This window comes from Pseudopodoces humilis, chromosome 15 (assembly GCF_049639895.1).
Source record: "Pseudopodoces humilis isolate 2021_Gansu_Grassland_sample_001 chromosome 15, ASM4963989v1, whole genome shotgun sequence".
Taxonomy (NCBI): Eukaryota; Metazoa; Chordata; class Aves; order Passeriformes; family Paridae; genus Pseudopodoces; species Pseudopodoces humilis.
This window is the reverse complement of record NC_142214.1, coordinates 8,526,812-8,552,853: the sequence shown is the minus strand read 5'-3', so window position 1 is coordinate 8,552,853 and position 26,042 is coordinate 8,526,812. Positions and strand designations below refer to the sequence as shown.

Here is a 26,042-nt window from a genome sequence, read left to right as displayed (position 1 = left end):
CAGCCTGTATTTATAAAACTAATTGATTTCATTTATTTTGCATCCCCTGTGAATTTCTCACTGCCAGTCTTGTCATTATCTTAATGTTGTTGTTTCCAATAACACTCAGAAAAGTCGTTTTGAAGGCAGGGGGTCTTTCAGCACAGATGCATCAGGTGTAAAACTTCCTTTCCTCCGAGGTGATCAAATTGGCTAAAGGAAACCCCGTGGAATGGTGCAGCTTAAAAACCAGGGGCTGTCCATCTGTTTGAATCTGTGTTACCTTGTGAAAATCTGCTTAATGCTTGCTCCCACGAGTGTCTGTATTCGGATAATGCGGGCAGGGCTTTTTGTTGTGACAGGGAAGTGTGAAAAATCTTGCTGCTGGAATCAGTGCAGTATGTGGAAGGTCATAGTCAGGATATACAAACCTGAAGCACCTCCTCGTATGTTTGTGCTGCTGGCCTTGAATAAGAAAAGTATTCTGAATACTTCGATGGAAAAAATCCAGTCTCCATTTCTACTTGATAAATAGAGTTGAAATGTAAATGTGGTTGAGAATACTCTCAATTAATTGGGTTTTGCCTGTCTGGTAGGTGGGTTCTGCCTTGGTGTCTGGTGGGCAGTGTCCTGGTGAGTCACCATTCTCAGAGAAACAAACTTAGAGTCAACCACAAATTTTAGCACCTGCCATAGTTCAAAGTAATCTTTAAAATAGAAGTTGTCTTTAATCTAAGCTTTTCTGAGGTGTTGTCCCCTCCCCCCCCTTCCCCTCCCTGCTGCTTTTCAGCCATTCTTTGGCTTTGCCATTTACTGCATAGCCCAGTGCCAGTGATTTTGCTGGAGAGAAGTGCAGCTGGCTTTGGGCTGGTGTCCTGGGACAGCTGCAGTTACTCACACTGCAGCTTCTACCTGCTGCTCCTCTTGGCATCTCAGAGAGGAATTTTCTGAAGTCTTCAGCAGCTTGACATTGAATATTCCAAGTCACCACACACAGTGGGCTTTAACCAAGGGCTTTGTTCAAGGTGAAATTCAAGCAACAAAATTTGAATGAAGCATGTTTTTTTGGTTGTTTTTTTTTTTTTTTTGGTCTTTTTTAAGTTTCTTGTTTAATTTATTGGACAAAACTTTGTGAAATATTTTCCACTTGTGTTCTCTCTCCTTTTCCTGCCCCTTCTTCTAAAAGGTGAATGAAGAGACATCATCTGCTGTATCTTGAAGTGTCTTAGAAGACAGTAAGGACCAGCAAGAAAATCAGAATTAGGAGTGAGGAGTATCTTGACATGTTCATGTTTTAAATACCAGGTTGGGATGCTCCTTTTCCTTTGCCTGCATGCTAGGTGTCACAGGCTGAAGGGATGCAGGAGGTGTGGCCCTCCTGCAGCAGTTGCATGATGGACAGTGCAGTATGTGTTTGATGCTGCCTTTTGGTGTGTGTTGAGAGGGGAAAGGCACTTTACGCCCACTGCAGTTACTTGGGAAGCCTCAGAGCTGCAGTGTCTCAGAGCAGCTGGGGTAATGTTTTCTCAGAACAGAGAAAACAGAGAGTTTCCCAGCTCTGCTCCTGGAAAAGCCATATTGAGCCTCACAGTGGAAACTGCATTAGCAGTGTCATCAGTAATGAGCTGCACCTTTTAAGTAACAAGGGCTGAAGCAGCGTGAGTGGAAGTGAGCCAAAGCATGTCTGGAGTGATCTGCTGAGGCTGTCTGGGGGAAGCCACAGGTTTGAGTGGCCACAGGCTGGTCATGGCCAGGCAGCAGCTGGCACCTCCATGCAGTGTCCAGCTTCTTTGCTTCAGCATTGATGTGAAAAGGGAAGGGATGAGTGTCTCAGCTTCAGGTGGATGTTACAGAGCTTTTAATTCACATTCTGTTAACTATGTTGCATTTAAACTTTTACCTGTTTGAGGTGGCAGGTTTGCGTTGAAGACTCTTGTCAGGGATATTATGCAATGCTCTGTTATTTCAATGAAGTATTAAATGAAATTGTTTCCACATCAGGAAATAAGGAGATGACCTGCCAGAAAGCCTTAGATAAACTTTCAAATATGCCTGAACCTACTGACCTTCAAGATACAGTGCAAGACTCATGTTTTCTTTTTACTTCAGACTTTGGCTAGATGGGATGGCTGGAGGCACCATATCAGTGCATGGGGAAAGGCCTCTTAATGCTGTCACCATCATTTAAATATTGGTCAGAGCATGCAGAAGGACCGTGTTGGCTGTGGGAGGTGAGTGAGCACAGTCCCTGTAGGCTTTTCTCTGCTTCTTTGAGCAGGAGCCGTGTAACCACTGACCGCTCGTGGGTCGGTGCTGCCCCGCAAGACCAGCCTTGCACAGTGCTCGGGCCGTGAATCACCAGGCCCATGTGAGGAGATGGCTCTGCAGCTGGGGAGGGGAAGCCTCAGCCATCCCACGTGCTCGGTGGCCTTGCTGAGGTGTGTGGGGACGTGGCACAGACGGTGACAGCTCCAGTGCCTTGGCAGTGTCTCAGGCCCTGCTCATGCGAGTGCAGCACAGCTGTCGGGCTGGAGCTGCAGCAGGTTTAGCAGCTGGCAGTGCGGATCTGGAAGGCGTGTGTGTGCTCTCGTGTAAGGTTCAGTACCTGCATGTCTCCCTTGAGGCTGCTCCTTCCCTTGGGATGTTGCTCCAGGGTGTGTAGCCTCCCCAGTGCCCAGTGGCTGCCAGGGCTGTGCGGCAGGACCGGGTAGCTCAGTTAAGAGTGGCCTGTGTTTGTAGTGGTGATGATGCTTCAAGACCCTACTGAGAGCTCTCCTAATCAAACCTACACACTGCTGCTGGAAAGAAGACATTTAAAGACAGGCTTGTCTGCATTGTTTGCCAGCACTGGTCCTCTGATGTGCCCTTGGGGAGACTGGCCTCTCTAGGGGAGGGTTTTTGCCCCATGGTGCCCAGCTATGGAGGTAAACATGGCGTGGTTGGGGCATTCTGCAGTTCACCCTCTGCACAGCTGGAAGATTCAGACTCCCCCCAAACCCTGGGGCACAGGAACTTGCCTGAGCCTCCTGTTCTGCAGCTGCTTATCCTGGGAAGGTATGATCTCCCAGTCTCTGCTCTTCAGTATGTCGTGCAGGAAGCAAAAGAAAAAAAATAAAGTGTGAAAAGTAGGAGTAAGAGTAAAGATCTTGCCAGTTACTGCAATATGCTGGAATCTGGATTTTGTCTCTTTTTACTGGCTCCTGGTACTGCATGACCATTGTTGTATGCTTCAAGAGAGCCAAGGTGAATAAAAGGCAGTTAAACTTTTATAAGTGTCACAATTCACTTCAGGTGTAGGTTTCCTTTTCAAAAGTGATTTTTTCTGTGCATGCTCTGTAGGTCAGGGTAGGACACTGCAGGTCAGAGTTGAAGGAAGTTATGGGAGGACAGTGACAAACCTGCCAGATGTGGTGAGGAGCTGATGCCAGCCCAAACAAGCCACCAATTCAGGCTTGCTGCTGCTGTGTTCTAAGGGATACTGAAAGCAATTGGTGATGATTATTAGGTTTCTCCTGCTCTCAGGAGAAGGCAAAATTTGTGAATTGATAGCTGTAATGTGACAATCTGGCTGGCAGCCTTTGAACTCCACCTGATAAATGTGAATATACAGCAGCCTGTTTGGAAAAAGCCACCCATTCAGTGTGACCACAAGTAAAATTTTTGGCAGCCTTTGCCTGGAACCATAAACTTGACTCAGTGGGATCTATGAATAGCTGTCTAGAGTCCTGCAAAGCAACCCAGCTCTGTGGAAGGTTTGTACCACCCATGAGCTGCATGAAATGTTGTTGTGGTTTGACACTGGCCAAACACCGGGCACCCATGAGAGCCGATTGCTCACCCACCCCTGCCACAGCTGGGCAGCAGAGAGAGGAAAAATTAATAAAGGGTTCATGAGTTAAGGACTGGGGAAAACACTCCAAGGGCAAAATGGGCTCAACTTGAAGTTGTAAAATGAATTTATTACTAACAGAATCAGAAGAGAATAATGAGAAGTAAAATAAAACCTTAAAACACCTTTTTCCCTCCAGCCCCTCCCTCCTTCCCACTGACTGCACAGGGAGACAGGGTGTGGGGGTTTGGTCAGTTGATCACCCACGATTTTCTTCCACTGCTCCAGGAGAGGAGTCCTTTCCCTGTGAGACTTTGGGATCCCTCCCATGGGAGACTGTTCTCCTTGAACTTCTCCAGCCTGGCTCCGAATCTCATGAGCAGCAGCCCTACTGCACCTGCTGCAACCTGAGTCCCTCCTCGGGCACACAGCCCTCCCAAAATTACTGCAACATGGTCCCTCTTTCCACAGGGTGCTGTCCTCCAAGGACAGGCTGCTCCAGCCTGGAAGCAGGGCCCTCTCTCCACTGGGTCTCCCACTGGATCACAGCCTGTCCAGGCATCCACCTGCTCCAGCATGGGCACCTCTCCCCTGGGCTGTGGGTGGATCTCTGCATTCCCTGTGGATCCCCACGGGCTGTGGGTGGATCTCTGCATTCCCTGGGGATCCCCACGGGCTGTGGGTGGATCTCTGCATTCCCTGGGGATCCCCATGGGCTGTGGGTGGATCTCTGCATTCCCTGGGGATCCCCATGGGCTGTGGGTGGATCTCTGCATTCCCTGGGGATCCCCATGGGCTGCAGGGGCACAGCTGCCTCACCACGGCCTGCAGAGGAATCTCAGCTCTGGGGCCTGCAGCACCTCCTGCCCCTCCTTCTCCACTGACCTTGGTGTCTCCATGTTGTTTCCCTCACATGTTCTCACCTCCTCCTCTTCTCTGACCAGAAGAAAAGCTGTGCCCCCTTTGTTTTGATTTTCTTCTGAAACCTGTTATCACAGGCGTTACCAACCTCTCTAATGGGTCATGTCCATCATGTCCATCTTCAGAGCCATCAGGGATTGGTTCTGCTGGACATGGTGGAAGCTTCCAGCAACTTCTCACAGAAGCTGTGCCCCCCTGCTACCAAAAACCAGGCCATGTAAAACCAATAGAAATGTGCAGATCAGGGATTTTGCACTGTACTGTAAAGAACCTTCTATAGTACTTGAGGGAAAAACCACCTTTTTTGAACTAGAATTTCATGGATACAATGCACTGCAGGTAAGTTGGGTTTTTAAGGGACAGTTAATAGTTGGACTCAATGATCTTAGAGGTCTTTTTCCACCTTTATGATTCTATGAGTCTGTGATGCTTGGCCTTTGATGTGATTTGGGGTGAAAACTTCACAGTATGAAGCAATTGGCCAAATAAATAAGTTTCTTCTTTCCTGTTGAACTGTCAGCCTGGAAATTTTAGGGCTTTGACTGTTCAGGGAGTAAAAGCAAGTTCTGCACTGTTGCCCTAATGACCATCTCTCAATGTGGTGCAGCCATGTGACCCTAAACATTCCTCCCTGGCTTGTGGGTGACAGCGCTGTTACCTTGGAATAGGCTGGCTCACCCTTGAAGCTGAATTCCAGCCCACAGCAGAGTGTCCTTTCTGCTGATGATTTAATGGACACCTGTCCTTTGCAGGTTTGGGGCCATGTATTTGAGTCACGTTGCTTCCCTGTGCAATCCTCACCTCATCTCCTTGCTGAGCTGTTGGGCAGGTGTTGTGTAAGAGCTGGGACAGAAAGGAAAGGAAGTTGTAAGTCAAGAAGGGAAACACCAGTTCTTCCCAGGAAGTTTGAGTACAATCAGCAATGGGCTTTTATAAATGAAAACTAAATTCAGAAATTACAGTAGCTATGAAAGTCATACATGCAAATGATATGGAAATGGTTAGCTTTACCTTCTTGGGGTTGTTTTTTTGGGGTTTTTGTGGTTCTTGTTTGTTTGCTTTTTTGTTTGTTTAAAACAGTTCAAATCAAGTCCTCTGCCAGACCCCATAATCTAAATGCTTCTCTCTTCATTTGTATTTTAAAAATAGTTATAAATAGGCAGACTTGTGTAGCAGCTGTCTTCAGAAGCAGACTGAGATGCAGGAAGTCCAGCTAGAGTATTCTTGTTCATAGTCCGAACAGGAAAAGCTGGTTGGGAAAAATTGGGGAGCTCAGATGTAAAAACCCCCAGCAACCCAACCCTGTAAGATATCACCACAGGCACATCACACAGCGAACACAAAAGTTCAGAGAGCTTTGGGTGGTGTGTGAGGGATGTTGATGGAGAGAGGAGCCCTCAGAATAGTTAAATGCAGCCCTGCTGGGGAGGGCTCTAGCAATGGACTCTCACAATCTGGGGATCCTTCAGTGTTCAGGGCTAAGCCAAAACATCTGTGGTGTAAGTCTAAATTGTGGCCTCTGCTCTTGGACTCTGACAACTGAGATGAAAACAATGTGCAAAGCTGATGTTTTCAGTCTAGGTTTAACTTTGATTATTATTGTTTTATCACTCTGGAGTCTTAACAAATCATGAGGAGGAAGCTCATGCAGTCAAAGCTGTGGACTAAAAATTTGTGTTCAGAACCCTTCACTACCATTACCTTTGTCAGGGACAGCCTGAAGACTTTCTTTTTTGTTAAGAGTTGCACTGTATGAAAATATTTTCTTGCCTTGAAGCTTCAGTATTTCTATTTTCTTTAGGAAATGTGGATAATTCCTTTTATCTGCTTTTTTCATCTAACTTTTATATTCCTGTGGATAAACCTATTTCTGTCTGTTAGATAAGCATCTCAGCATGGCCTGTGATTTTTATTCATCACACTAAGTGGAGAATGTTCATTACAATCACACAGAGGAGACGACCAAGTGCTGTGTGCTGAACCTCAGTGGCTGTGCAAGTACCAGTGTGCACGCTTGAATTGCAGAATTCGTGCTTTTTGAAAACTCTTGTGCATTTAAAAAATGCTAGTTAGGAAAGGATGTCAAAAAATGCTAGTTAGGAAAGGACAAAAGTCATTTTGTCCCCTTTCTAAATGTGGTTCCAGTGTCACAGCAAGATATTATTTTTTTAAGTGCCACAGTTCCCAAGATTTTCCCTTTCAGCTTCAGTGAGGTTTCTAAGCTGAGACTTACAGCTGCTCTGTGTGCTCAAGTGACTGCCAGGGCATATTTTGTGTGAAAGCATAGAGAAATGGCACATGTAAGAATGGTCTTGCCCCAAATGGTTTTTCAAGGGTATTAGTTTACTAGTATAATAACCATTTTTAGTGATAACCATTTTTAGTAAACCAATAACAAGATTATTATCACATGTCACATTTAGTCACATTTAAAGTACAAGTGTATTCTAGATAAATCAAAAATGACAATAAATTAGCACAGTGAAAAAATAATTTTAAAAGTGACCTCCCACATATATGACCAAATATTAGGGGTTGGGAGGGAATTGCTGCAGGTCATTGCTAAATGGCATTAAAGTACAGAACAAGTGGATGGAAAATGTCATATTAGCATAGTTGTTTTTCAAGTGTTAGTGTTAACAAAGTTCTTTTGACAAAGTCTGTAATACTTAACTTTTCTTACAAAAGAAATCAGAGTTGAAACTGTATCTTTAATGGCCAAGGGATTTTGTTAGCATTTTGTTAATCTGAATAGTGGGCAGACTTTGTCTCCTTGAGGAGGCTGTCCTAAGATGGCCTTCACTGTCTGGGTGGATGCAAGACCAGGTAATGCCTGGCCTTGGCAAAGCTGAAAGGAATTATTTTCAAATGGTTTTTGTAGGAAGACTTCTTTCATTTGCAGCTGGTGCTTAAAGAGCCCAACATTTGGTCTCATCTGACTATGAAACTTTTGTTGAAGCTCAAAAGAGACTTGGTAAAGTTACAGGCATAAAAAAATGCTTGAATGATTCAGCCATCTCTTTGTGAACACGGTCTTTCCATCCCCAAAGAAATCCCATCTCTCTTGTACATCATTCCACCAGGGAACCTTGGGTCTGCATGGCCAGGATATTTTTTGTTGTTGTCTCCCTGCAATTAAAGTAGCAATCCTCCTGCTGGCAGAGAGAAAAGGTCAAGGTACTTGTAGGAATTCCCACTAGAATGTATAAAACAGAACAAACAGTCATCTAAGGGCTCTTGGGGAGGAAAGCAAACTTCAAATTCCAAGTCTCAGAATTTTCACTATTGTACAGGCAGGATGTGAACCTGGTTAAACTCTGTGGGTTGGAACAAGGCAAGAAAAAGCAACCTGTAGGAGACACAAGGGGGAAAAAAATAAAAAAAATAATGTGGAAGCCTGTTACTTGTGAAAGTTGCAAAAGTCAGAAGGGATGTGGTAAACTTTCTTCATTGAATGTGGGCAATAGTAATTAAATCAGAAGGTTGTTGAGAAGCACAAGGCTGCCTACTGTCAGACAGCCTGAGCTGTGTACAAACTGGTTTTCTGGGAGGCTTTCAATTGGGAGTTCTTGAGCTGTGGTCCATAACACACCAGAATGTAACCCCTGCATCAGCTGTAAAACAACAGAAGAGAAACAGTGTGGTATAAAGTGAAATCAAATAAAAGCGAGAGAAACATTTTAAATGTTAGGCTTGGATGTGAGAATCACTATGGCAGCAGGGTGAGTAGCAGCTGTTTATTGTTTCCCACAGACCTCACCTAGGTTTTTAAATTTGGGACTGTTCCAGCTGCCAGCTGATGCCCTCAGTCTAGTAGTAATTCTTAATCTCTTTGGTTTAGATCTAAAGCCCAAGTGGGGTTACAGGAGTGCCTGTGTCCATCCCCCCTGCTCTCCTGAGCCCTCACAGGGGTCCTGTGGTGCATCTCACCAATGTACAGTGTACTCCAGTCACATTTGTGTGGGGAAGGAGGGACTGGCTTCTGTTCTCCAAAGAGTTTTATTGAACATTACTAAAATAGATAGTTTAGAGGAACAAGGAATCATAGGTTAGATTCTATTAATTATTTCCCTTAAGATCCATTCAGGGTTGCAACTCCTGCAGTTTCAGTTGTTTTTGTCATGCCTTAAGCAATACCACAAATCTAAGGCTCATGTTTATTAATATACTTCATAATTAAAGAATGGGAAGAACAAAGTACAAAACCAACCTAACATACCTGAGTTGCAATTTCCTTCTGCCCACTCAAAATTCTACCCAAAGATTACGTGTTTGAGAGCTGGCTTGCCTCTGGGAAGCAATCCACTTTATGAATTAAGTGGGAAACATGAGGGAGGATCATGGTAGGGTTTTGATTCCAAGCTGCTCTACTGCTCAGAATCGTGATGACAATGTGAAGAAGGTGACCACAGTCATGAGAAAGTGGCCACAGCAGGATGTTGAAGGTAAGGGAGGAGATCTGCCAGGGATCTGTAAATCAGCTCACAAAGAGGCAGATGCAGTTCTTAGCTCTGTGAAACAGATGGATTAAGTTTTATTCAGTTACTTTAAAGAATCTCTTCAAGGCACAGTCTTGTGGCAGGTGAAATTAATGTGTATGAATGTTCTTTATTAAAAATGAATGCATCTCTTTGTAAATCTATCTTTTGCTTTAACAAAGCAAAGATTAAGTCCAACCATTCAGACATGTTTGGACAGGTATTATCTCCCCTGGGAAGTGCTGTCCCAGTGAATTGGATTGAAAGAGAAGTGCTGTGCTGGGATTTTGGTATTTGTTGTACCATATGGGGCACCTTTACATGTTCTTTGTCATCTTGGCATGCACATGCTTAATTTGAGATATTTGTTGCTTGCTTCATTGAGAAATGCAGTTACCTCTGTTCCTGGTTTGCTGTTGGAGAGAAATGTGGTCTTTAGAGCTGGAAGGGAGTTAAATACCACTGTTGGTCATCAATAGGAGATGGAGGTCAGTCTGTGTGTGAGCAGGTGTGTGTATTTACAGCCCTGTGAGGTGATGCTGAGCAGATCTATGGCTTAAACAGTGAATTTGAGCAGATACCTCCCCGGGTGGGAGCTGAGGAACCAGGTAGGGGCCTTGGTGTTCCCCCAGGTGAGCTTGGTTTCAGCATCTGTAGGGAATTTAGCAATTTATAGAGTTTAAAGCTTTAGTACTTTCAGGTATCTCAGCAAATGAACTGAATGTTCCTGTAGTTCTGGTGGGTTTTGTCTAGAGTTTTAATGAATTATGAGGTGAAATTCTGTTTGGACTGGATTCAGGCTTGCTTACTTTTTGTAGAAATAGTTGAGTTTAAATGTCATTTGAAACTTGCTTGGGGGACCTTGCACTTCATCTGTTTTCTCAGCAGTTCTCAGAGAAGAAACTGTGCATGGTCACCAGTGTTCCATATTTAAATGTCATAGGATCACGGTCTTATATTCCTAAATTGTACTGATATGATAAAGTGTTTTGTGATTGTATAACATTATGTTTGAATGAAAATATATGAAAACCATCAGCTCAACAAATTTCCTACCTGTTCAGGGAGTTTAAAAAGAGTCCATGTATTGCCTTTTCTGGCAGTAATATTTTTTTGTTCATAGTGTGTAAAAGCTGCAGAATATTCATAGGAGGAGAATTTTTCCAATAACCAGTTACATAAACTGAAAATAGAAACATTTTTTAAGGAAGAATAAAGTGAAACATTATGCATTTCCATTTTTCAAATGAAAAATAGATTATAAACCCAGAAACTGTATAGGTGTTTAACTCTTACAGGGAACTGGTACTTAATTATCTTTACAGTCTGGGCCTTAGAAATTATAATTTTTCAGTACCATAAACAGTTCACCCAGAACTGTGATTAAGGGCTTAGGGAATGTGTAGTTAACTCATAAAAATATGTACATAAATCCTGCTGATTAACTGGACTGTAAAGCACATCCTTATTTATTATTACAAATGAAACTCTAATGTAGTTCATGCAAAGTCTTAAATGAGTGTCATTCTTTTTCATTAGGTAGCTCTTTAAAATCGATAATGTTTTCTTTAAGGGAAAGCTTTGGCTGTTACTAATTTAAATCTCATTAACTTTTGCCTTCTTTTTTATCCTAAGTTTCAATTGGAGCTCCATTTTTCATTTAGATTTGGAGCTGCAGGCTATATGTAATTCTGTTAAAAAAACCAAGGTAGACTGGAAGAATGTTGGGGTAACAGCTATTCAGAGAACCAAAAAATCAGAATATTTAGCATGCAGCCTACACTTGCCATTTAGCAGTAAATGGTTTTCCCAGCACAAAGTTTGAAGATGCATGGGCATTTGAGAAATCCTTTCCTAATTAAAGCAGAGTTTGCAAAACCAGGTTAAAAGTCACTCTTCTTGCACCTTATTCTTGTAACCCCGGTCCCCTTTGTCCATGCCTGTGTTTGGGTGTCTGTTGGTCTGGGTCTGGTGGAACTCTGCTGTCATCCCTCACATCCTTCATGTTAGCCATGCTCTCTGGAGTGCCAAGGCTATTTTTAAATATATGCAAATAGAAGCAAAGAAGTGCAAGGTCCATGATTCCTGCTGAGTGAATTTGTCTCTTCTAACAGGAGAAGCCGTTCAATAGCACTTGGGCTATTAGTGGTGCTTTTTGTTATCTAAAGTTCGTAGCTCGTTAATGAAGTTGTATTTGCTTATCTTTCTTACTGAAGACACACTAATCAGTCCCAGGGAAGAGGAAAAAAAATTCAACTCTCATGATTTTGATGACATAATTCGGAATATTTAGCATTAAACAATAACAAAAAAATTGCATTGTAAAGGTTTATGCAGCCCTAGGCAGTTTGGAGATTGAAAGCTTAGTACAGTTTTTCAAAACAGTGGTTGGCTAGAAGGGTTCTGGCACCACATTATTCACTGCACATCAAAATGAACACATTACAAGCAGTGGTTATTTTCAATTATGTAAAAGCAGATGAGTCTTTGGAGAGATTAAAATAGGATTTGTAATGGCTTAGGAGAATTTTTAAAATTGACAATTTGACACAGCATGATTTCAGATTATGTGAAATCTGGCATGAGGATATTTATATTTCTGTTTTTCAAAGATTCTGTTCAAAGTCATCACGATGGAAATATTTACAATGAAGATATAATAATGTCTTTAACATGTAAATCATTCTAATTGTGTTTCTTACACTGTCAACCTCACAGTGAAATATAATTTATTTCACAAGTGACACATGAAAAAATATGATTGTGTTTGTGATAATCTTATTTTTAATAGAAATGCGACAGACAGTCTTTATCTTGGAATCCTCTTTATCAGCAGTTCCCGTAACACAGTTTGCATGACGCCTGCATCTTTATTTCTGATGCATGTGCCTGTTTCTAACAGAGCCTCCCTCTGTTTTATTCCTTTTCCCCTCTCACAAAGAGGGTTTGCTGTAGGGACGTGCTCCCCAGAGTGTCATCCCCAGTGCTGCAGGATGCAGAGGTTGTGTGGGGTACACTGATCTCCGTGGGAGCTGGATGCCATCCACACCTCTGAGGCTGGACCCTGTATCTTGTGAAAACAAGAATGATTTGTTGCCATTAAATTCTGCTTTAACCACGATAAGAGCAGATTCAAAGTGCTTTTTTTTTTTTGTGCCCCAGGAACATGTGTTAGTCTGTCAGACACCGCTCACTTCACTTCCCTGTCTGTACCCAAAATCCCTGCCCTGAGGTCACATGCCTCCTGTGTGCTTTTTCCTCTTCAGCTGGGAACAGTAATTTTCCTCTTCCTTCAGATGTAGAGCTGGACAGATGACAGTTCTGTCATCTCAACTGAAAAATCTGTCATTGTGAGCTGGAAAAAATAATACAGTCAAAACGATAATAAAATTGGGTTGAATTAAATAGAGCATTTTTAATTGGGAATGCATCCACTCACAACGCTGTGTGTCATAATTAATCTTCCCTCCCATCTCCAGCTTCCCCACTGGGAAACTTCCCCACTATTTGCTGAATTCTGCTTGAGTTTAGCAGGGGCAATGCTGGAAGGATCAGGGACTGGCAGACAGGAGAGTCCCAGCCCTGATGTGAGAGGCAGGAGCCCTCCCAGAGGAGCAGGGACAGCCTGCCTGCCCTGAGCAGGGATGGGAGTCCTCCAGGCACTGAGAATTTGCAGCCTCAAACTTAGTGAGGTTGCCTCAGCCAGGCTTCGAAATGAGTCCCCTCTCTATGAAGAAGATGGAGAAAGAAGGGATCTAGCTTTGCATTTCTGTCCTGTCTTCCCTCATCACTGTGAGGTTTTTTCTGTTTAAGAATTGAAGTACTGATTTTCCATGTTTCAAAGCAGAGTTTCTTAAGTGGAAAACATAGTGGTTTTCTTTGGGGTGATCCTTACAGTGGCCAGTCCAGGTCTAGTCACCTCCATGCTTTGCCATATTAATAATTTAAAAATATTAAAATACTGTTGTCTTCAAGCTGTATGGCAGTCAGTTCCCAAGATGGGGACAGGAAATGACGGAATGTAGGTTAGAATAAGAAACTGGGAGTGAGTGAGCAAATGAGCAGTCTCCACATTGCTTACTGTGCATTGGGTAACCAGTGGAGAGACATTAATTAAACATGTTGCTGCAGTTATGCAATTTTTCTGGTTTATCAGTGGCTCAGGTGGAGGTTTTTACAACAAGTTTCAGAGGTGCCTTTTACCTTGCACTGTGATGATTTAATAATGATGTGCTGATGGATTAGGGGCTGCAGGGCAGTGTCCCACCTGGAGGATGTGTTGACATCCAAAGAAAGGCCTGAGGTGCCAAGAGCTCTCCAGCTCCCCTCCCGTATTCTCAACTCCCACCTTTGCTCAGCCTCAGCCCTGGAGCTCAAACATCTCCATCTTCCCATCCCTTTTCAGTGGAACAAGCAGCAGCTGCATGTTTTGCAGTGAGTCTGGGCCATTGAGGATGACAGGAGGCCCATGAATAAAACACAGACTTGTTTGTTTTGTGTCATTCTGAGCAAATGATGTATTAGTGATGAAGTATTTGCAGTTTGTTACTTTTGCTTACTAATAAATGAAATCTTCCTGTTGCCAGTTTTGTTTCTGGCTCATGAAGTTACAAGGAAGTGTGAGGAGAAGGCTGTAAACTGGGCTGGTTTGGAGTCTATCTGCTTTATGGTGGCACTCATTTAAAGATAGTCGCTGCTTTGTGTCAGCTTGAAGCAGAGACAGTTTTTGTGGGATTTCAGTCAGTGTTGCCTCTGCTCTAAGTAAGGACTTTGGAAAATGATTTGAAATAGGATGAAGTCCTTAGGAATGGGACCATGTGGGGATCTGCAGTTCTGGTAATGACAAAATAACCCCTCTACCCCAATAAGGGATGATCACTGGGGCTGGGGCAAGGGAGGAGCAAGGTCACAGGGATGGGAGCTTGAGAGGGGACTGAGAGGAGTCGTGGTACTGGTGACCAGTCCTGCTCAGAGTCACTGCTCACAACTCATCTGGAAGTGGGTGGGGATTTGGGGAGCTGGCAGGCCATGGGCGGGCTGTGATGTCAGTCTCCCCTAGGGCCTTTTTTTCAGAAAAGGGGGTGGATGTGATCCCATCAACATGACCCTTGTTCCTGTTGAAGGCGAGGGGCTGCCGGTGGATGTGGTGCTGCAGGATGTTACAATTGGCAGCTTTTGGAAAATGGATATGTAAATGTAAAGGTGTTCTAAGCAAAGGTGCAGTGGTGTGTTCCAGAGCACAGCACTGCATTGCCACTTTACCTAGAGAGACACATCTGTAGCTCTGGTAGCTCTTGTAATGGCTCATTTTTCAATCATCCTTCATTTTTCTTTCTTACATGTAATTATAATGGCTTGCAATTAGAATAACCCTGTTTATTTATTTTAAATAGAAACAAGTGAACAATGTTTACTGTTTAAAAATATCCCCTTTTGAAAATGTTTCATAATCCATCACTTACAGAAATTTTAACCAAATAACCCACTAACACTTCTATTCATGACTATCCTATAAAAGCAAATACTCTTTTGATTTGTTCATTTTACTGAAATGTAATCTAATGTGATCTGCAGTCAGGAGAATTTCCTATTTAAATTCTGCTGCATACATGCAGATAATGAATTAAAATAAGAGGAGGAATTGCAACCTAGGTTAGAGTGTGGGTCACAACCTTTTCATGACAGAAGTCCTCCTGTCATGCAAGTAGAAATGGTAATTGGCTTACTGCAGCTGAAATTATCTGTGCCAGATAACAGGAAGAATGGCACAGCAATTGTAAAATGGCAAGTGTCTCTACATATCCAAAGATAAATGCATAGAGTCAAAGCAAATGACCAAAGCTAGTTATTTGTTGCAAGTAAATTAGATGAACTTGACTTCTTCCCTTCTATTCTTGTGTATGTCCTGAACGAAAATTGGGCATTCTCTCTCTTTTTTTATTTTTTTTTTTAACATTGCTGTGTGTTCATCCAGTATTTTGCAGATATCCAAGCCCCAAAACATTCATTCTACCCAGTGTGTTTATGATGGGGAACCAGTTTTGTACCCTTTTAGTAAAGGGTAAAGATTACCCTTGGTAATCTTCTGATGGATTGATTGATTACATCTTTGTAAGCTAGAAAATAAATTATTAATGAGTAGGGTAGTGCAGGTGCCCATCCAGATCTGGGTATTTGTGAGAAAGGCTCCCTTTGTGCATCTGTGAATTGTGAAGTGCTGTGTTAGTGCTAGGACAAGCCATAGGGTCAGGTGGCTTGGAAGAGACCCCTGGAGGTCTGGAATCTGGCTCTGCTCCGAGGCCCAGGATGACAGCACAGTTGGCTGTGAGACAGGCAGGGGCATTGGTCAGGCACCAGTTGCCCGTGGTAAATGGGGAATTTGGGTTACCAGAAAAGTCTCTGCTGAGGTGTCCCAGTGAATGATTGCTTAAACCTCACACAAACACCATGGAGATCATCCCCAGGAATAACTCAGTCCTGCTTTCCTCTGGTGGTGGGCTCTTTTGATAGTCTCCTTGCTCTCTTTTTCTCTCAAGCACTCTGCCTCTGCCACAGGTGAGGTGTGGTAGGAGCTCTTACAGCAGACCTGTGTCTCTCAAGGATTCTTCTGTACAGACAGTGGAAGAAATTAATTTAGCTCTGTGTATTCAACAGGGAGCCCATCTTCCTAACCTAATCCAAACTCAAGAGGACTGTGTCCTCAGAGCTGATAATCAAATTCAAACTGTCCACATATTTGAAAAATACATGCCACATAAAAAAAAAATCTTGTGTATGTACACCAGTAATTCTACCTCACAGGGGCTACCACATTAATAGAGGTTCATTGTCTTTAATTTTGAATTCTTATTATTCACAATTCTTTTCTACTACTCCCTTCTGAGAATAACAAGCAGCGGATATAGAGTTTTCTAATTTGTGATTACTTGAGACTACAACTGCCTGATCTGGGAGTTAGTTTTCATTTACTTTACCTTAAGTCACTTTATTCAAGGAAACTAATAAAAAGAGAATCATCGATTATTGAGATGAATTCAGCTTTGTTCCCGAAGTTTGCATGGTGCTAAAGACATGAAAACAGAACTGTGTGAAATTTTACATGGTTAACGTAGCGGCCTTAAAGACCTCACATGTAGTCAACAGCATGTAAAGTATTAAATGCACATACCTTCAGGTATGAAGTGTGTCTTCAGTGTGTTGCTCCTTACCTGAAATTGTGTTAGGATAAAACTTTTATTTATAAATGCAAAAAAATATTTTCAGTCTGTTTTACTTGTTATTGGTATCAGTTAACTGTTCTTCCTTAGATACTGATTCTTCTTTCTTTCTGTCTCCTTTGTCTGAATATAGTCCTGTGCACCAAAGAGGTATCAGAGATGCTGGGAAGTCTCTCTTTGAGCTTTTCCATCATTCATTGATTCCCTCAGGAATCCAAAGAGCTAATGAAAATGGCAACATCCACTGTGCAACATGCTAGAAAAAAAATTACTTTTTTTCCCTGTTTTGAAGGTTGGAAAAGAGAATTATTTTTGTTTACTAGATTTTGTGGACAAGAAAAGAAAAACCCATCTTCAGACAGGTTTCAGATCTGGATGAACACTAATTTAAAGCTTTTGAGTTAATACCAGTGTTTGCACTGACTTTTTGGTTGTCTGAGTTGTTAATTTACGGAATTTAAATTTTAGGATTTAAACAGAAAGGTTTTGTTACTTGTCCAAGAAACAGATGTAACAGCCTGTATCTGATCTGGCCACTTCAATCTAGAGCAACATACTTCCTTTGCTTAAGATAACGTTCCCAGGCTAGCTGGTGCTAATTTAATTATGTTATTTCGTGCCTGACTTTGAAGAAATAGCTATTAATTTATAGATTCTCAAAGAAGAAAAGAAGTTTAGTGGTTTGGATACCTTGTTTGCTGCAGATCACCCGCTTGGCTTTACTGCCTTGAAGCAAAGGGGGAGGCTGGGCAGAGGAAGGAGATTTGTCAACGACCTTTCCTACAGCTCTTCCAAATCTGCTGCCCCATGGCAGGAGGGGAACTGGAGTGGGAAGGGCAGGGCCAGGCAGTGCTGGGGGGGCTGAGGAGGCAGGACAGGCTGTGCACATGCTTTGAACCCATGGCTGGGACTTCACAAAATACATCAAAGCATGAAGCCATGAAGTATGATTTCTTTATTGTTCATGTCCTGTCTGTACTGCTGTTGATTTTCAAGGTGCCTTTCACATTGTTTTCTAACATGGTGACAGCTGCAGAGAATCAAGGCATTACACTGAATATTTTAAACCAAACCACTTTTATAAGTTCCAATTTCTGTACTGTTTACTTCAACACAGGCTCTTTAAAAACCTGCCAGATATTGAAGTGATTAGGAGATCAAGGTCACCAAATACCCATTTTTAGGGTGAATATGCTGCATTTTAAAGAGTTGCTTTAGTGCCCTCCCCCTCTCTGTGCTCAGCAGAGCGATCAGCTGAACACAAAGAGCACAGCTTTGGAAGGGCACTTCAGGTTCCATCTGTCTCTGGGAACATCTGACTTGGAAGAGGTAGCAAAGAATATGATGAGAACAGAGATTTCCTTTCCATCACAGAATGTGTCTCAGACCTCCCTGTCTCCAGCAAAATCCTTAACCTGCCAGCTGTGATTTGCTCTTCTCTCCATCAGCAAGTGTTCCAGAAAACCCCTGTGATAAAGTGGCACCTGAAAAGCTGGCTCTGACAAGTGCTTCGGGATGAAATGCCCCTGTCCAGTCCTTCTACTGACTCTGCTGCAGCATTTTCATTCTTCAAATATAATTTCTAAGCCTTGACCTCATTCATATGCCATCGCTTCTGGAAGCTGAGACTTTGTTCAGGGGTTTTTCTCTCCCTAGAGAATTTTGGTGATCTACCAGTATGTTCTTTCTTTTGCATTTTCAATACAAGGCTAAAATGCTCCTGGCTCCATATGCATATGTAATTCAGGGCAGAGCAATCTGTGGTTATTTGAACCTCTGGCAGTATATATTTACAGAGAGTTTGACCTCAAAGGAAATAATGAGTGTTCGGCTGGAATATTTGACATTTCAGTTGGGTTTTTTAGCTGTGGATCATAAGAAAAGCTGGTCAAAAAAATGAAGCATATGCAAGTCTTAAAAACCTTTCAGTCCATCCTGCAGAAATTTGAAGCTTTGATCAAAATTAGGAAAAAAAGTTAGGTAGTGTATAACGATGTTTACATTAATTTTTCCTTATTTTTGGCCCAGATTTTGAGGAACGTTTGCATGTTGCTAAATTTAGTGAAGATTTTTTTCACTCATCATTACTTGACTTAGGAATTTTGGAGTATTTGTGCTTTTATATGCCTTGAAAGTCACAAGCATTTTCACCAGCAAGTTTGAATAGTCTGATTTTTGCTAGAAAATATTCAGAAAATGAGATCAGAGTAGAGAAACTGCAAAGTCAGTGAGTGATCGTATCCTCAGATGTTGTGTTTCTACAGCAAAAAAATATCTTGGTTTATTGCTGAAACAAGGTGTTACTGTCATAGAAAAGAATTAGAAATAGCTGTTGACAGGATTGTAGGAAAAGCATGGCAAAATTCACCCATCTTGAGCCACGATAAATCTGGTTTTGCTCAAGATTTGTTATTTTCTAAGTGATCTTATCTCCAGCAGATATTTTTTTGTGTGTCCCTCAGGGGAAAACTATTTGAATTTTTTCTAAAATGCACTTTAAAATATGGACATAGAGTTAAAACCTAGAGTCTACTTGATTCAAAGGGTAAAACTTGCAGAAAAGAGATGATAGACACTTTACCTGAACTCTCCCCCTCCTCCCCTCCCTGCCTGTTCTTGGAAATGCTCCTCTGCTGCTGGACAAGGCCACCCTCCACCCACTCCTGGAGTATTGCCAGCATTATTCTTCTCCCTGGTAAAGCCAGGTGACTTGCTCTGCATGTCAGAGATACCAGCTCAGATGTGTCTCAGTAGAGTGAATTTTTATTAACAGTTACAAGAGTGCTCTTTCATCATCTAGTTTGGTCAGTGAGCTAAGATGAGGGAGCTCCACACACAGAGACCTCACCATGCTTTGGAGGTAACATCTGTGATTTTGAACAGTGCACAAAGTGGTCAGGAGACTGTTATTTACAATGTGTTCTTTGACCAGTAAATGTGTGTCTGAGCACTGGAGTATTTAAAGAATACTCAGAAGGGTGTGGTGGTTGCTGGCAGTTTTTAGGCAGCTCAGGTCCCACAGCTCATGGTGTGAGGAGGAGGGAAGGGCTCTGGGAGGAGACAGGGCACAAAACTGGGCTCTGCTGATGTTCAGGTCTCACATGGCAGTGCCAGGCTGTGATGAGAAGCTGGCAGACGTCTGCAAGCACTGCAGCAGCATTAGCACAGTGAAGCCAAAAGTCCAGAGACGTGAAACCAATTACATTTGGTGAGGCTGATCCAACACCCTGACCCTTGAGACAATCATGTCCAGCCAAAGCTGCTAAAGTGTTCAAATGCAGGGTGTGTTCACTTTTCTTCAGAATCAAGATCTGAAAATCCCAAGTTGCCAAAAATTCATAGGTTGTAACTGATTTCTCCCCTTTAAGACTCTAAAAAATTTGCATCTCTCTTTGGACATTCTTAATGGAGTGCATCTATCACTGCTATGTGTCTGCCAACCCTGAGCATGATGGATATCAGTTCCTGGACTTTGCTGTCCTACAGCTAACATATACATAAAAATATAACTCTTGTATTAGAGGAATGGTGGTTTTATTTCTGACTGTGTACCTAGAGTCACAAGCATTGCCTGCTTTGCGGAGCAATAAATTTAATACATTAGTTAGTGTATTATTTTTTTAATGATTTATTTGTAGATTATTTCAATTTAAAATGAGATTTTCAGGTAACAAGGTAGGCAAACATGTTTAACAATGCTATGATATAAATTGCTGTGGGTGACAGATCCCCATAAAAATTATAACAGGCAGATGTGCAGTGCAAAAAATTATTCATGTGACAGCAATCAGAAAGACAAATTACTTAGAGACGATGTACATGCTCCTCTATAATTGCTTATAAATTATTATGGTTCATGTTAAAATGCATCTAGACTCCCTAGACAACTAGATTTATTTAAAATAAGAGTAATGGGAAATTGCCAGGAAATGTTGAGGAAGAAGATGCAGTACATGCTTTGGATGATTGCTGACATAAAAGTACAACAACTTATTGTCAGCCAACTCAATCTATATTTTCCTTAGTAGTTTTGTAGCTTTCATTTTCAGTTTGCTCTCTGCTCAGGTTGCAGTAGCCTGGGTAGGTAACTGGGATGGGCCCCTTTGGGCTTCACTGTGGTTCACTGCTGCTGTGTTTCCCAGCTCATGGGGGACACAGTGGGATGCTGTTCTGCACCCATGCAGGAGAGAGCACTCCTCAGCACTTTCATCTTCTATGCAATAGGGTTGAATTTAGTCAGCTGGGGTAGAAGTTATGCAAAGGGGATGGGGAAGATTGACAGATAGGTGGGCAGACCACTTTCCCTTAGGAATCTGAGATAAAAATGGGACAGTGTTTTCTATAGTCTCTTAGTGTTCCAAATTAAAAAATAAAAATCTGTCTTGGAAGTGTGTAAAATAAGCATCCACAATAGACAGGATTTAATTTGAATAAGCTTTCTGTCTGGCACTTACCAGGTGATTATAGGGTAGCAGAGAAATGGTGTATATACATTTATTATATAAGTGCCTCTCTAATGCTATTATTTTTCTCACCAACATGATTATATTACATATTGAGAGCCAGCCCAGCAAAAATGATAGCAAACTTTGTTCTGGATAATGGAGTGCTGAACTCCACCTAAGCAACTCCAGTCATTTGTAATGACAGCTTGGAGAATACTCCAAACGAATCTAACAATGCTCACGCTCCAGTGACTGACAGCACAGCAAGAGGAAAAAATTCCAGTTTCCATGTGAGTGCAGGGAGCCTGACCTAGATTTTAGCCTCAACAGCTTCAGAAGAGGAAACATTCTTACCTGTGTATTTAACAAGAAAAAAGAGCAAGGGGAAAAACTTGGCTCCTGTTTGATTAGTCTTTCTTCAATAATTAAGATTTAGTCAAGGTGCTCTGTGAGACTTCTCCTCTCCACAGCTGTCATCAACGCTATAATGACTAGTTGCTCTGTTCCCTGTGTGCTCTTTTCTCTGTAATTACCCCCTCCTGGCCTGCTGCAGGAAGAGGTGTCACAGGGGAGCAGCTGGGGCAGACAGGACCATGGGCAGCAGCCTGCCCGCACCTTCCCCCACCAACCCAATCCCTGTTGGGGTCAGCCTCCTTTGGGCTGCTCAAATTCTTTCATTCAGATACTGTTAATAGGGAAAAAAGTCTCTAGTGTAAATTTCCTTTTCTTTCATTTCTTCCTTGGGCTGCAGGTGCTCTGCTGGGCCCAGGTCGCCGTGTGGGGTGCCTCCTCTGGAGCGCTGGCAATGGCCAACAGAGCTCCGGCCCCACCATTGCGGTGTCCTCTGGGGACAGTTGGAGAGGGTTTTTAGCCACTCTGGTACCCTGGTTGTAAATTACTGTTCAGATGCCTTTCATCTATTCCACTGTGCTTCCTATACTTCAACAGCTCAAATTCTGAAATTAGAAGTGCATTCAAGAAGGGAAAATAAATTTTCAAATGAAAGTGGAGGACAAGGCAGATTGAATGGCACTGAGGGTTGCTTAGTGTTTGTTTGAACTGTGCTTTTACAAGTTTGGTGTGGATATGGGAGAAATATCATTGGAAGCAAGGTATTTTGAGCTTCCAAATTTGGATTTCCATATTGGGTCAGTCCCTAACTACATAACTCCTACTAATTGTGACTCTCCTCTGTGAAATAAAAAAATCCTGGCACTGCTGTCCTTGATCCACAAGCTTTCCATGTGTGTCTCATTGTTAGTTATTCTCTGGTGTGGTTTAACTTTGTTGAACCAGCACAGGTTTGAAAGAATTAGGTGGTGTGACAGGATTCAACTGACGCAAGACTGACAGAATTAATTAGATTGGCTGAGTTAATTAGATTGGCTGAATTAGTTTAGATCTAAATTCCAGTCCTGTACACCTGTATTCATTTCAAGTTACAGCCCTACTTAGACTTCTGTGACTTTGCTAAACGACAGTAGAGAGAGGATACCTTTGGGAATACCTATGTGTCCTGGAGAACAAGGGATGAGCCATCTGGAGAGCTCAGCACTGCATTGCACATCCCCCACTGAGAGAAGGCAGCTGTGAGCTCTGCACTGTTCTTTAATTGTAAATCACACCTGCCTAAAGAGCAGGACTTAAAAAAAGCACAGAGCTTCTCTGAGGAAGCTCAGTGTGGAGTAGGATGACACCTGCTCAATGTAAAACTCCTGTCACCTATATAAAATAATTCATATTGTCAGAACCAGGCATTTAATGTAAAAGTGGATTGGATGGGGTTGTAGGACTGGGAGAACCAGATTCTTTCTCCAGGTCTGCTGTGGGCTGCCCATGTCTGTGCAGCAGCAGCAGAGACAGAGAGAGGTCAGTGTGATATTTCTTGGGGTCCTGGCAAGGGCATGTTCAAGTTACAGTGTGCAACTTTGGTCATGGTGAAGGATGTTATAAACCTGGAGGAGATGCACTGAGAAGAAATGCTCCAGTACAAGACTTCCAAATAATGATTATCCAAGCCTGTCCTACTGTGTGTGGCTCCAAGTGTTAGAGGAAGGACACAGCAGAAGCACTGAGGAAAAGGAACATCAGTAAATTGCTACTGGCCTTTCAGTTGATGTCATTAACAGCAGCCATTAAAAGCAATGAATTTTAATTTAAATCAGTAGAATATTGTCAGCAAAAAGAATGAAAATCAAAATTGAAGTTAACTGGAACAGTTAACTGTGTACACAAATTCAGGTGAAGGGTTTGGTTTGGGGGCTTTTTTGATGAAGAAAGAAGTCAGCTGGCACAAATAGCTGCTGCTTTTGCACCTGCCTGTGGAGCGGGGGGCAGGAACAGGAAACACCCTGGGGGTAAAGGTGTTCCATGATCTCCCTTCACCTATCAAATCTGTCATGACTAATATTTTGAGTAATGGGCTTCCCTTCCCTCCTGAGATTGTTAGTTGTTTTTTTTAACAAGTTTGTTTTGCAGCAAGATGTTACATGGAAGTTTTTATATCAGAAAAGTATTAAAGTGGTCAGTGTCAACAAGTTTAACATGTGGCTCATGTGATCACAACACTTAAAGCTGATTTACTGCAATGGGAAAATTAAAACCTTCCATTTGTCGTGGTTACCTTTCAATGATTAAAGAGAAACCTCAAAACTTGGTAGACATAAATAAAAGGCTTTAAAAGTCACCAAAAATAGGATCAGGCATGATATTCCACGTACAGAAATTTTTGTTCACTACCTTTGTTTAGGAAGTAAATTAAAAAATCACTTGATGACAGAATGCAATTAACAATGTGTATTAAATAAAAAGTGTATGAGGATATCCAACATTTATAGTATGAGAATTGATACTGTAAATGCACACGAGGCAACTTGAGAGTTATGTGGTAGAACCTAAGATACTGCATTAAGGGAAAAGATGTTCCATTTACTTGTAGCATAATAGGATCAATAAATTCTAAAAGCTACATATTTAATGAAGTCTATCAATGTTAGGTATTGTTTTTGCCTTTTGGTGACCTGCTTTTGAAATCTTTTTCTTTGGTTTTATTCCTGACTTATTTTCAAGCTTATAGTTTTTCCAGCAATGAAAAAGATTGAATTAAAAGGTCTCTGATAAGTGTTATGTTGATATGTGTGCATGTGCTAGGTCCGTATTATAACTAAGATAATAGCAATGGGAGAAAAAATTGTAGGGATAAGTGATCTTTTATTAAACGGTCTGATGTATGTTAATTTTAGAGTGAAGTATCAAGAAAACTGTTTCAAAAGTTTTTGCTGAAAAGAACATCAAAAGAGGTCCTTTTTTATTTGTATGACTCCTGTATTAAGTTTGATTGCATGGGCAGCATGTTGTAATTGTATACTGTTGTATATAATACAGACCTCTACAGCTGGATTAGGCTGTAGGGAAAAAACCCAACTATGTGGAACTGCCTTGAAAAGAAAATTCTAAATGTCACATCTGTTATTTGGGGATTTTTTTTGCATAACATAATTAACAGAGGTGGATGGAAAAGTTTTAAGGGATAAGATTGGCATCAAATGCCAATGTACGTTTTCTTCCAACAAGGAATTGGAGAATTCAAAACTGGTTTACAGGGGCAAGCTGTTAAAGTGCAAAACACTTGGTTGATTTAATAAAGAATTAGTGTTTTGGGGATGAAAGTAATGATATTCTAAAGATGTGGAATTGAGCAAGCTTAGTGCGCTCTACTTATTGCCTGCACATTCACAGTTACATGTAATTTAAAAAGGTGCATGAAACCCCTTTGCTGCCTATAACTGCTTTATGTCTTCCATATTACCTTAAAACAATTCAGCAGATGCCAAAAGCCATTTCTTTTAATGGGTACTGTATTGCATTTCCCAAGCTGCCTTTCACTATATTGAAAAATGTGTCTGTGTCTAATATTTCTTTATTATTGTTTTGCTTTCAGTTGATGGTTGCATTGACTGGTCAGTGGATCTCAAGACATACATGGCTTTGGCAGGTGAACCAGTCCGAGTGAAATGTGCCCTTTTCTACAGCTATATCAGAACTAATTATAGCATGGCCCAAAGCACAGGTCTTAGGCTTATGTGGTACAAAAACAAAGGAGATTTAGAAGAACCCATTATATTTTCCGAAGTTAGGATGAGCAAGGATGAAGATTCCATATGGTTTCACTCGGTTGAGCTGCAAGACAGTGGTTTCTACACGTGTGTTCTGAGGTGAGTATTGTGTTAAAGTCTAAATAAGAATGTGGGGATTGTTGGTTACTAATCTATGGAGTATTAGTTAGATACTGGTTAAAAAAAAATCATTTTAGCTATTAGAATTTAGATATTCATCCAGTTAATGCATACTAATTTTTTTATTCTTATATACGTCACATAATGCTTTGTCTCAAAATTAGTTTCCCTAGTAATTATAGTTACCTCATCCAACAGCTATAATTAACGTGGTTTCACTTAATTACTTCTTTTTTTTAAGTACAAAATTTGCAAATTCTCAATTTGCTGTAAACTTTCAGAACCTGATACTTCCAAAATCATGAAGTGTTTTGTTTAAGTACTTTGTTTCAAATCTTCTGAGTTATTAGAGAGTTACAGTTTGAATTATTCTGATGGGATCAGGCCACGGGGAGTTACAGTTCTGTCTGGTTTTGAAGAAATGTTTATTTTAATACACAATTATGATTTATCATACATTTAAGCAGACCTTGTTCAGTAAGGCACCAAAATGCATTTCTCAGAAGTATCTTGGAACTGTTGGATGAGCCTTAAATTAAACATGTGCTGGAGCTCGTGATTTCCATCATGTAGATGTGGATGTCATCTCTATGCCTAAAAAGAGATGATAAAAAAAAGAGGACTTTTAAAGAATGAATGAATAAATATTCCTTAAATGATCCAGTTTTGAATTAAAATGAGTTTACAGATACTTTGTATGATTTAGTTTTAAACTATTCAGTTTCAGATAATAAGTTTGCTTCATCTTTGTCTGCTCTTCCATACTGAAATTAGACATGTTCCATGAATTAAATAACGAGTATTACAGCAAGTAAGAGCACTGTTCAGAAGCCGGGATTTGCTCTCTGTCCATCTCTGCTGAGTTTTGCTGTCTCAGCTGCCTCAGCTCATTTTGATCCTGAGGAGTGCTACTGAAATCAAAGATTGTGCCATGGATT

General features: G+C 41.6%; 1 protein-coding gene across 8 annotated transcripts in view; it reads left to right on the top strand.

Annotated features, from left to right (window-relative positions):
• The window catches only part of IL1RAPL2 (interleukin 1 receptor accessory protein like 2), a 373,503-nt gene that overhangs the window by 168,259 nt on the left and 179,202 nt on the right, over positions 1-26,042 (top strand). For 7 of the 8 annotated variants that reach the window (XM_088062810.1, XM_088062814.1, XM_088062811.1 and 4 more), the window contains one exon: positions 24,810-25,083. In XM_088062810.1, the coding sequence (XP_087918936.1) occupies positions 24,810-25,083 (274 nt within the window). Of the gene's footprint in view, positions 1-9,695; positions 9,816-24,809; positions 25,084-26,042 lie in introns of those variants that run through there. The other variant, XM_088062816.1, reaches the window with a different exon arrangement.